Genomic DNA, 12,446 nt, shown 5'->3' with positions numbered 1-12,446 from the left:
ACCCTGGGCTTTGGAATAATGTTTCCTCCCAGCCCTATTTTCTAATTACACCAATCTTTTTCTTTTTTTTTTTTCCATAGGGAGGATGACACTTCCACAGGGCTTGTTAGACAATATGTATGAGGAAATGCAAGTTCCCAGGGACTGGCTAACAAAAAAAAAAAAAAAAAGCAGACAGTGAGGGACTAAGCAGGGTGAGAAAGGGAAGGAAAAGCAAGACAACGACTATGACTCTCTGTAGCAAAATGCTTTGCAGGAAAACGTAAAGGGTTCAGGTCCATCTTCCACAAAATAGTTATAACGGCAGCAAAATGGCAACAGAGACGGTCTCGGACACTCCCATCCGATCCAAGAGAAGCAGTTGCTATTCGATCTGCCTCCCACTTCGTCCATCCAGAATCACTGAGCGCCTCTGGGGCTGGTAAAAGCAGCTGGTAGAGGTCTCCAGTCTCTGGCCATTCTTGGGGATGGTCATTTTGTTCCGCAGCGTCACCCCCTCAGGCGTTGTCCGCGAAGCCTCAGACAGGTCGCCACAAATGGGGCTCGAAGAGGTGGTCTGCGTGGGGCTCCTTATGGGTGACAGCAACACCCTGGAGTCTGCTGAAGAGGAGGGGTGGTCCATAATGGGGAAAGGGGGACTGAAGAGAATCAGACTTTGGGGCCTCCCGGGCCTAGATCTATAGGAAGGCTTGGAGAACCCCGATGGCCTCTCCATCTTTGAGGATTGTGGGTTATCTCCAGCTGTCTCCCCCTCAGAGGTGCGCTTTCGGCGCAGAACAGGGGCATCCAGAGCGGGGTAATGACCGGACTGAGACGGCTCCAGTGGAGAACTAAGGCTGCTGTGCCAAGGACAGGGTGAGTCCTTTTGAGCTGGGTCACTGTTTTCTTTCTCTGCTTTGGCTTTTTTCTCTGTCACTGGGCTCTTGGGGCCCTCCAGGTGACTCCATGGCACCCTTTGATTCTGCCTGACGGCCTGCTTGGGTTCTGCTTCCTTCTTCTCAGCCGGTGGAGCGGTGTTCTGAGCCTGAAGGGGTTGGGGGATCTGGGTGTACTGAATCTTGGGCGGTATCACGGGCACCGCTCTGGCCTGGCACATCTTAATCATGAAGGAGGTCCTGACTGCTGACACGCTGACAGGGGCAGAGTTACGACGGCCAGTGGTGGCATGGGCCACTGCCAGGTAGTCCAAGTCTAGATCCACATGGGCATTGAAATGAGACCCCCAGGGAATGCCTTTACTGGCAGCAGGGCAGGTAGTCGGCAGGGATGGGACAGAATCGCTGCTTTTCACTTCCTTCTGCCCACACAGGAGGTTCCCAGGGGCAGAGGGCATGGACAGGCTCTCAAATGTGAAGAAATCTGGGGCTGGAAGGAGTGAATCCAAGTTGAGGGATGATGGCCTAGTCTTCACTTTGCGAGGTGTTTCTTCACCACCTTTATTACACAGCTGTGACTCAGTGGCAGAGCACAGTGCTTTGGTAACATTCTCTCCTCCCAGGGCAGGGTCCTGAGACTTGGATAATTCCTCCTTTGTGTTCTTTGCCTGTGAAGAACTTCCTGGGGTATTTTGGTATGTTAAAGACACCCCAAGCTTTGAACTCCAAGGGTTTTCTTTGCTCATATCCACTTTCTTTTCCTCTGGTTCAGAAAGAGGGATTCTGGATGGTCCTTCTTTCTCTGCTGGTGCTTTCTGTCTGGTGAGGGGACACCTCAGCTCCTCAGATTTTGAAGATTCTTCTGGAGGACTTGTGACATTCTCATCTTGCTTAGCTTTGACCAAGCTAGTGGGGGAGATGGGTTGTGTTTTGGGTAGTTCACAAGTCACTGGCAGAATGTCACTGCATGGTTGCTGCTGGTCAGTGGCATCTATGAGAGGGAATGGGATAGTCCACAGACTCATCACTGTGTCTTTACTGTCGAGGGAGAGGCTGCGACTGAATCGTGGTCTAAGAGAAAGGCCTGCCTCTGCTCTCTGGCTCTGTGGCTGGAACTCCTGTATCATCTTCTGCTGAATGTCCTTAAAGGTGGGGGAATGGAGTGGGCTTGTAACCCACTGGTGATCCTCCCATGGCTCCACAAGTTCTAAGCTCTGTACATTGTCTGTCCAGGTATCCTCGTCATCCTGGTCACCAGCATCGTGGCTTCTGCTAACAGCATTGCCCTCTTTCAGCTCCTGGATTCCAGCTCCGCTCAGCTCCTTGGAGGAGAATGTGTCCCTTTCATCAGCAGTCATTATCTCAGGCTTCTCCCTCTGAGTCTGGACTCTGGTAAGACCATCCTTTTCCCTCTGCAGCTGGCAAGTGCTATCTTTTTCTCTCCCTGACTCTGGGCAAGCTCCTTTGGAAGAAGAAAGTTTTTCACATGGGGCAACTTCATGAAATTCTGATTGACTGTGAAGCTTCCAGTCCAGGGGAGGAGTGAGACATTCACTCCTGCTGTCCATCACCAGCTGGTGGTTCTTTGGAGTGGCTGTTTCAGTTGGAAGGGTACCCAGTTTGGGTAGGGCTGAAGCACAGCTCTGCTGTGCAACCACATCAGACTGGCAGCTGGGGAGGCTGTCTTGTCGTTCCATGCCAGTGGCACCAAATAAAGGCACGTGGGTTGTTATCTGTGGTGTTCTGCTTGCAGATTTCTCCTCAGACAGCATTGGACTCTGCCCTGGACCACAGGAAGTGCTATCTGTTTGTACTGAAGAAGAGGATTCAGAAAGTAGGCCTGTCTTAGGGACAGTTGCTGGCAAGAGCAAGAGGTCCTCCTCAGGTTCAATAATTTTCAGTTCCTGCTGTATCTCTGGCCACAGTGGTTCTAGAAGGGCATGCGCAGGGTCCTCCTCGGTCTGAAAAATAGAAGAAATACCATGACCTGGCAGCTCAAAACTTTCCAGTAAATGTACTTCCCTTTTCCTCAAGCAGCCCTCTTAGAGCAGACAAGTTACTGGATGAGCACACTCACGGGTACAGAAACACAGATACGCGAGGTAAGAAATACGTCTATAAACAAGTGGGTTTATGTAGGAAAAGATCCAAGCTGCAGCCAAAATGAGGCCTGGATAGATGTGCTGAAGGAGTGAGGTGAATGAGTAGCTGGAATGTCTCAGCCTGTTTCTCAGCTCTTCCCATTCAGGCTCACTTGGTCTTGCCAGCGGATCTGCATTCCCAAATTGCACACGAACTGGAATGAATAATCTATTCAAGGAGCTATGCCAACAGATCTTTAAATAGCTGTCCAGATGAGTATCACTGCAAGAAACTTAGTGAAAAAGCTCTGCAAGAGATACAGAGAAGGCAAAAATACTACTACTTTAAAAAATAGTGTCTAGAGAATGGAAGAAAAAAAGGACAGTTCAATCTGGACAGGGGCAGAAAAATAGAAGGGAAATTCAGAGACCATTGGTCAAAATGCTCAGACATCTGGAAAGCCTCAGAGTAGATAGTCTACTGAATGCAATCATACAGTTGCAGGAAGAGAAGACCAAAGGGGACAGTAGGTAGTTGTGTAAAGGTAAATCACCATATGGTGGTGTGGACAGAAGTGAAATCAATAAATGGTCAGTTCTTGACCCGGCTTTGCCTAGGTCATAGGCAGAGTTTTCATGACTATGGACACACAGTGAAACTTCAAACAATCTCCCAGTCACTGCCATGACATTGCCCCCTATCTTTTTTCCCATGCCTTCTTCCTTACCACATTTCTTAAGCATGAACCTTCTTCTGTCTTAGTTGTCTCAGTCTCCAGCTGGCCACAGCTGCCTTCTGAGGAGACATCCTTCATCTTGAGTTGTCCTTGCTCTGCCTTGTTCTCAGGGAGTGGTCCCCTGTGAACTTCTGAGGCTGGTGCTTGTTCCAAGGTGGGACTCTGCTCTGAGGACTGTTGGGGGCTGCTGGTGCTGCCTGTGCAGCTGCTTTGCCTACATAACATCTCCTGATTTTCTGCTGCTGGCTGTGGAGTTTCTAGGGATTCAGGTTTCCTGTCTGCCACCAGCTCCTCAGGGTGAGAGCCTGGATCAGAGACAGAAATGAACGATGCAGCTTCTTGTGACTGAAAACGTGCTGTGAGACAAAGCAGTGCTGTTTCAAAACAGTTAGAGCTAATAAAGGTAGAGAGCTCCCCCTGGGCACGAAAGAACTTCGATAGGAGGCAACACACCTCCCCAGTCTTATTACTTCAAGAAGCACCAACCTGACCTCCACCCACCCTGCTACAGCTTGGGCTCTTCCCTTCCACAAGGGCAAGCTGGAGCAACCTCCATGCCACTGAACTACAGATCACCTCCAGCAGCCCGACAGAGGCCCCACATCCCCCTTCTTAAAACAATTTTACCTCTGGATGCTGATGCTGGCAGGCTGGGCCCCGGCTGTTTCTCCTTCCGCTCTGGTGCCTGCTCTGTCCTCATCTGGGTCCCGGGTTCTAGGGCAGAGGGGCTGGTGCTCTCGGCCACCAGTGAAGACAGCTCCTCTAGGCTGGAGAGGGAAAGCTTCTCCTTGGCGGGGACGCGGCAGGGAGTGCTGTTGGTGCTGATGACTGCAGACACCCGCAGAGGGACAGAGACAGCAAAAGGCTCTGAGATGTTCAGAGCTTTCCTCTGGTGACGAGGGGAGGCCTCCAAGGGAAAGAGGCTGCTTGGGAAGCCTGATTTGGCAGCTGTTTCGGAGGTGTAGAACATGCGGCCACCTTTGGTACAAGTCTGGTCGTTTTCGGCATCCTCTGCCGCCCGGAAGACCTTCAGCTGCTCAGGGGGTGACTTTGCCTGTGGTGTGCGGGGAGGACCTTTCTCCCCACTCAGCTCTGAACTTCCTTTGGCCCCCATGGCAGATCCTTCCCGCTCCCACTCATTGTCCTTGCTGAGGTCATATGAGCTGCCTGTGCCTCCTGTCCGTATCTTCATCACCGGAACAAAAAACCCTCCAGTAGTCACTGTGCGTTTGAATCTGCTCTTTTCATCCTCTCCTAAAGGTGGGACAATAGGAGGAATTGAGTGGGAAGCAAAGCACTAGAAAACAACCTTCCTCTGTGAGAAGCGCTCCTCAATCCCTCCAGGGATGGGTCCTGCCCTGGTGAACACCCGCATTTCCCCAGAGAGATGGGGACATTAGTCACTGAAGGCTTTCCAGGCTCCAGCTCTGGGGCCTCCTTCAAACTGGGCCTTCAGGGCTGGATAGGATGCCCTCAAGTGGAAATGTCCTAAGACTTTAATTAGAGACACATCTTATTAAGATGCAGCCAAGTCTAGGGCTAGCATGCATTGCCCACCAAGACCACAGCTCCAGGCTTTGCTGGATTATCGCAAGCACTTTCCACTTATGTATGGGAATTTTGTGCCCAGAATACGTAACAAGGAAATGGAGGGAATCCCACCACTAATAAAGATGCAGCTAGGCACAGCATTAACTCTCAGGTGTGCACACCGGCATAAAAGGCACAGAAAAGGGTTAAAAATGTATGCACACAGAAGCAGGGGCACCCGTCAGCAGCCACGGCATAAGCACACGAAGATACACAACATGGTGAGGGGCAGGCAAAGAAAGAGACCGCTGCACCCACGCAAGCACGAGGCAGAGCTGAGAAACCTTCACCCTTACAGCACAGGGTCTTCATGTCTCACCTTCCACTGGCAGGGAACACAGCGAGTCCATGCTCTTCGCTGGCCGAATAGTTGCTTTTTCTGTGGAAAAAGAGTTTTAGAAGCAGGCTTCAGTTCCTGCAGCTTTTTGCAGGCTTCAGCCCATAAAGACCAAAGGCCACGTATAGACGGGCACGCTGGGCAGACATCAAAGTTATTTTCTGTTTCCAAGCATTGCCCCCATCTGTGTCCACACCATGCGGCGTGTATCACCCACAACACTTGTCCACACAGCTGGGGATCTGCTAGCCCTAACAACAGCTTTGCACCTGCCGGGCATGTGGAGAGCTATACTTAACCCAGCCAGTCAACACCATCTCCACTGTGAAGCACTTAAGCATCCCCAAAGCTGTTATGCGCCACTGCCCTCCCTGATCAAGTCAGGCTATTGGTTGTGGGGACTTTTTAACTAAACTGACATAAATGCCTTCTCACCTCTCATTCCTGACAGCAAATGTTAGGTTATTTTTACGTTGCACTCCCAGGCTTTTTTTGCTGGCATGAGCATACCCTGCCTCCAGCAAGCACTCAGGGAAATTTATGAGGGCAGTGTTTTCCTGGTCATCTTCGTTGGACTTGGCTGTCCAGAAACAAGCTGCCATTTGTCACCAGACACTCTACAGGTCCACTCCAGAGAGGTTTTGGAAGCATGTAGCTGTTACCGCTCTGAAAAGAGTAGATGGGGAGCATATAGCTGGCAAAGAAGATAAGTTTGTCTCTGGCAGCCCAAAAAGGGTCTGTGGAGCTCTGGAAAATGTCTGGTAGCAAAGTTTGCTGTTTACAGTGGTGCACAAAGTAGGCAAGGCAGAAAGTGAACAGGCTCTTGGACTTCTCTTGTTTATATAATTAAGGCTTCTGGGACTGACTTTCATATGAGCATCAGAGGAACTCCAGCTACTTTTTGCATTTATATGGAGTCCTGGCTACCTTTCACGTTCATATGGCATGATGTCTTGAGCGCTGGCTCCGCTTTCCCAGGGGAACAGAATTCAAGCTGTGGATCTCGCATTTTATGTGGCTCGCAGACTCCTGTGCACGGACACAGAGTATGCTAAAGCATGTGCTGAGTTTCGACAGCAAGTTCATCTGTTTCCTCACACTAGGCTGTAAGCTGGGAGCCCACAAAAATACAACACAGCAGCCTCTCAAAAGCGCTATTTCAGCGCCGAAATCTCTGCACGCGGCTGTACATTTGTGTGTCCTGCTGATGAGAACGAACAGCCTCCTGTCACGCGGTACTATGCTTGGAACAAGGCTCCGTCTCCCACGGTCGCTGGGCTCCAGTCATCCCTGGGCATCCTTAGGTGAGCACTATTTTGGGACAGAGTATTCCTTATCAAAGTGAGAAGGTGATCCCATGATCAACACAGGATGGAGGGGTATTTTGAGGTCTGTCATGGGCACCCAATGTATGTACCCGTCTGAACATGCAAAACATGGCAGAAGGCAGGGGGCCTGAAAAGGAGCTGGGTCCATCATTGGGCTTCACATTCACTTCTGATCCGGATACAGCCTCTCTCATATATTGTGGTAGGTAATGCTGTCAACATTAACTATTTAATTTTAAGTCTCGTTTGGTAGTGCTCCTATAAGCACCAGCTCCTGGAGTAATGAGATTATCTACAAAAAAATCCCACCTTCATCTTTTTAAAAAGTAAAATTCTTGTCTTGAGGACACTAAAAAATCTAGGACAAAACAGTTCTTTATGAAATCGGGTAGGAAAGGGTATGTTTCCTTTTAAAAATTGTCATTACTTTTAAGCCAACTTCATGATTTTTAGAACTTGAGTCATCATTTCTGAACACCGAGAATTGGCACTGCCATGTGATTTTCTAGGAAGCCAAGTGTTTAAGAGCTTGCAGCTCAGGAGGGGCTAGAACTTGGGATCACAGCCAGGAGAAAAGACAACTTCTCTCTTATAAATTCTGCAAAAAGTAATAGCTTTCCTCAAAGCACTGAGAGCCAGCAGCCATAGGAACTCCTGGTGCCTTGTTTTTCACAAAGACACCGCCCACAGTTGGTTCTTTACTGCCCTTTGGTGGAAGGACAGCCTGGAAGGACAGCCATGCACCCAGTGCTGTATAAGGAACATTAGGAGCCAGAGGCTGGCTAGGCTGGAAGAGTGGACTGACCCAAACCTACACCACATTTCCTAGTCCCCAAGCTTGAAAGCTGGGCAACATGAGCCTGCTTATCACATACCAAGATGAAATATTTGCTGGAGCTGGTTGGTATATCCTCCTGGAAAGGCTGCTTCTTGCCATCACATGAAAATGAGATGTGCAAGAAACCAGGCAACAAACATGACCTCATTAGACTATCTCAAGTCGCTGTTAGTGTCATGTGGATACAGGCTGCCCTGTGCTATCAATACACAGGAGAATGCTGCAGAGAGAAATACTTAAATGAAAAGTGTGTTCTTACCAGAGAGCTTCTGTGCCCTTACGAAGACACTCCCATTTCGACTTAGTTTTGACTTCGATTCTGAGCCAGAACGGCCCAAGTTAAATATCGACTTCCATTTCTTGGATTTGGTAGATAGTTTTCTCCTGGAAGGAAAAAGGGTTCAGGAGGTTAGCAAACTCTAGAGACTTTTGTCTTTATAATATCCCAGAAAAGCCTCTGAGCTCTCTTCCCTCAACAACCGTCTCTCTTTTCTTCTCACACCTCTTTAAATTCTAAGGTGTGCAAGACACAGCTACACAACAAACACCAAATTCTGTAAGTGACTTATCTGTATTGCTGATTTAACCATGTCATGGGTGGAAAGACACCTAAGCTGACTCTTCAGAGAGTGGGTTCTGGCATCATGCTACAGCAACTATGATTGAATGATCGACCATGCCTGGCCCCGGAAAGGAGAAGTTTCCAAGGCTAAAACTATCTTGCAATGCAGTAAAGAAAAAAAATTGCCTTTTTAACAGCTCTTAATGACAGAATGCAAGGCAAATTCCAGAGAACTGATGGAGCTGGAACTATTGCTCAGTGCTCAAAGCTATCCTTTAAAGCCCATGCCTTATAATTTTTATGAATTTGTGAAAATAAAAGGATCCTTTAATACAAACTAGCTATTAATGCTTCTCAGGCCAAAATTAATTTAATCACAGGTGTTATAGGATCATACACAAGTATAATGTAGTAGCCAAAAAGGAGGAGGCTTAAGGGAATTAAATCAATTTCTTGTAATTCTCAGAGGAAGTGGCACACCACTTCCCTGTGTCTCTTTGGAAATGTCAGCTTTAAACAGAAAGAAGCTGCTTCTCCTGAAGACAGCTTTCTTCTATGCCTATTACTGCATGATGCTCCTTCACATACACATTCTGACTCCTCCTTCAATCTCCCCTCTTCCAGGGCAAGAACCCTCTTATCTCCCTGCTTTGCTCTCAAGGGCTTTCTACTCCCACAGTTCTGCTTTTCTTTCAGATCAGAACTCAGAAGAGCACAAATCAGTCCTACAAAGAGGATTAATACCTTGGGGATAAGAATGTTTTCTTCATGTGAGAAAGGAAAAGGCATTTTAGAGGGGCACGTACCCTTTTGTCTTAAGCGGGTTATGCTCTTGCCAGTATTCTGTTAGATGGCTCCTTTTTGCTTTAATATATCAAGTGCAAATCTTTGCTCTGGTGCTTTATGGGTCAGTAGATTAACGAGCCTCCTGCTGCAATGGCTATAATCTCTCAGAATCAGGCAGTAGAGCATATTAATAGATAGGCCAATAGATAAATACTTATGCTGGGCGGCAGTGCCAACAATGGCAGCAACCTCAGCTGAAATAAGACCCTTCTCCTTGTGGAGGTGTAGATGGCATAGGTGCCACTATGTAAATATCTCTCCACGCTTGGAGTGAAAATTCACCTTCCTGCTTGGCTATGTGGAGAGCAATGAAGCTGGGCAGGTCACTGCCACCAGCTGCATGCCACAGACCAGCTGCCAGCAGGTGTAACTCGCAGGAGAGCTGTGTCTGGGCCTGCTCCACGTTCAGCCCACGTTCAGCTAATCCTGAGCTGACACAAGGGTGCAAAGACAAATAATCCCTCCCAAAGGAGGTCTGTGAGGTTCTGCCCTGATGGAGGGATGAGGACTAAAGGAGCTATGAACCCAGCCACGGAAATGCTTCTCAGGAGCAGCTGTGCCTCCTTTGAGAGGTGGCTGCAGGTTCATGCATGCAGGTGTGGGGGTGTCACACTGACCATACTGAAGAACGTGCACTTTTTTGTTTGTGCTTCCCACTCTGCTGGGCACTTACTTGCTGTCAGGGAGGTCAACAACTGTGTGGAAGAGGGACCCTGTTACAGGGACGATCTCAGGCAAGCTGTTCTCTCTTCTCTCCTTCCGGGCAGGGTGGGAGGCAGACAGGCTCCGTGCCTGCGCTTCTTCCAAGCTCACCAGTTTCATTGGCAGGGAGGCCGAGGGGAGGCTCAGGCTTTTCACAACTGATGCGCTCTCTGCAGAGCAAGAAAATACATTCCAGCTTGGGGTGAGAGAGACGAGAGCAAGAGCTTCATGTCTTTATTTAGCTGGAACATCTCCTGCGGAGGGGGAAAGGAGCAGCACATGCAGGGAGAGAGGCTTTTTGTCAGATAAGTCTTCCATCTCCCCAGCAACCTTATCCATCTGAGCGCGTTCCCAGCAGGGTCCACGCTCGCCAGCCAAAGACTGTGTTGCACAGACTTGCTGCCTCTGCTATAGATGCTTTAGTGTGAAAGAAGCACCTCTGCAAACCACCAGGATTTCACACATTCCCCTTTCTCCTTCATCTTTCCCTCCCTTGCCAGATTTTGGAGCCGTTCAGTCTCCATTGAAACCTGGTGTCTAATTCTTTCTTTCATTTCCACATCTTTCTCCTTGTCTCTCTCCAGGTGGGGGGACTGTTCTAAAAAACAGCATTATTTTACATTCCTAGTGCACTTCAGGGCTATGGAAAGGAGTGTGACCAACTGCTCTTGGAACAGAGGGTCTCTGTTTATGTGGTCAGTGGCAAAGACAACATCCCACATGCTGCCCTACCAACAGCCCTGTCCTAAACAGACCTCCTCGACATTCAAGAAGGAAGCACAGTCTCTGCAGTCCATTAGGTACTTAACCCTCCCACTAAGGCAGGGTGCAAGCTCCTGCCTGTGCAGCAAGGCCTGGGGAAGGTAGCGCTTTCCAGCTAAGAAATTAACTGGGACCGTCAGCATGTTCCTCTCCTGACTCTGCACAGTTGTTAAAGGCCAGCAGTGCCCAGCACTTAGAAAACTCGTGTCAGTTTTAGTTCAGTGGCCTGCAGTACAACCAGATCTCCTGGAATTTACCAGTCAGTCAGTGCTTTGCTGCAATGCTTAAGGCAGGACAGGAGCAGCTTCTTGCTCTGCGCCTTCTGCCAGGACATAAACTAAGGCATAGGAATGGCACCTGCACCAGCAGAGCAGGGATGATACAGGTCGAGCAGGGCACTGTACTGGAACCCTGGGCTCTGAGGACAGGCAAGTAGGGAGTGCCACATGTTAAGGGAAAGGTGAATGGGACAAAATGACACAGGATGGGAAAGCAGGAATGTTATTCCCTCACTTCTGCAGGTATTATGAGTCTCCCCAGTGTGTAAACCAGAACAATTCATATTTCTGAAATTATGTGATATCACTGTGGATCCAAGCCATCCCACTTCCCAGGTTTAAAAGCATTTTGACAACAAACCTGTCACTAAACAAGAAAAAATAGCATCTCCCAAGACTGTTGATGTCCCAGGAAAAAAAAATCCTTTATAAAAGTTCTGCAAGTACAGGACATAAGGTTTTTAAAACACAAACTTAAGCTTTATCTTGGAGTGTGGCCTCTGACATGGGTGGATGTGGTTGCTGCAGGGCAGGTATCACTGGTATGAGGAATTATAACTGGGGGAGCCAGAGAGAAGAATTGAGACTGTGGCTGATGGGCTTAGAGAGAAAGCTTAAGGGCAGGACTGAGAAGCAGAAAGGGTTAAGACAAGTGAGATCACGTGAAAGATACGCCATAGGGTATCTGGGAGCAGACTGAAGGAGGCTAGTATTCCAAAAGAGAACATGGGGATGAAAAGGACGGCGGTTATGAGGGGCTGGGCTGAAGGTGTGTTGGGGGGAGTCTGTGAGTATGGTAAAGGTTGATGGGCTGGAAGCATTAGTGGAAGAGGATACAGTTAGAGCAGGATTTCACTGCAAGTGACGCGCAGCGTGATTCAGGGAGGTTGTTACCCATGCTCTCCGCACAGCTGGCTTTTCTGTTGTTGTTGAAGATCTGATCCACGTGATTCAGGATGAACTCGATCACCAGCTGCTGCACTCGCACCTCCAGAAAAGCTGCGTCCCCATTGCAGCCAACCGCCTCAATCTCCTTTGACCTGCACCAGGAAGGAGGGATACTAGCAGCCAGCATTTTACCACAGACAGCCCCAGGGAAGGAAAGTTCAGCTTTTTTCCTTCAAGACTTGGAACAGGGATGTTTTCCCCACTCTTTGTGTACGTCCTGCTCTTCTTCCCTCACAGCCCATCATTCTCTCTTTTAAAAATTGTTTTCCTTGTTTTCTCTGTCACCTCTGCTGCTTTCTTTCCTGCCTGTGTCATTTTCCCTACTTCAGTTTTACATTCTCCAGCAGTAGATAAAACTATGACTTTCAAACTCCACTCTTCTCCCTTTATGCTCCCCTTTTAGCTATTTTGAAGTGGAGCCTGAAAGACAATGCTGGAGCCTTCAAACCCTGCTTCCAGTTCCCTGCTCAATGATTCCATCATCACTCAGTGAAACCCCTTAAAACTCTGCTCAGGTCTTCCCCACTCTGATTTTTTCAGTGTTTTACCCTATGCTTTAGTA

The 12,446-nt window shown here is 48.7% G+C and overlaps 1 protein-coding gene across 1 annotated transcript in view; it reads right to left on the bottom strand.

Annotated features, from left to right (window-relative positions):
- Window positions 1-364: 364 nt before the first annotated feature.
- ARHGAP31 (Rho GTPase activating protein 31) overlaps window positions 365-12,446 on the bottom strand; it is a gene marked incomplete at both ends in the record, with an annotated part of 54,324 nt that continues 42,242 nt past the window's right edge. The window contains 7 exons of the mRNA XM_084279330.1: window positions 365-2,836; window positions 3,685-3,998; window positions 4,321-4,947; window positions 5,603-5,662; window positions 8,046-8,170; window positions 9,868-10,066; window positions 11,831-11,976. Coding sequence (XP_084135456.1) covers window positions 365-2,836; window positions 3,685-3,998; window positions 4,321-4,947; window positions 5,603-5,662; window positions 8,046-8,170; window positions 9,868-10,066; window positions 11,831-11,976 — 3,943 coding nt within the window. The remainder of the gene's footprint in view (window positions 2,837-3,684; window positions 3,999-4,320; window positions 4,948-5,602; window positions 5,663-8,045; window positions 8,171-9,867; window positions 10,067-11,830; window positions 11,977-12,446) is intronic.

This window comes from Gallinula chloropus (assembly GCF_964237585.1).
Source record: "Gallinula chloropus genome assembly, chromosome: 1".
NCBI classification, from domain to species: domain Eukaryota; kingdom Metazoa; phylum Chordata; class Aves; order Gruiformes; family Rallidae; genus Gallinula; species Gallinula chloropus.
Note: the sequence above shows the minus strand (reverse complement) of the source record. Positions and strands in the feature narration are given on the sequence as shown.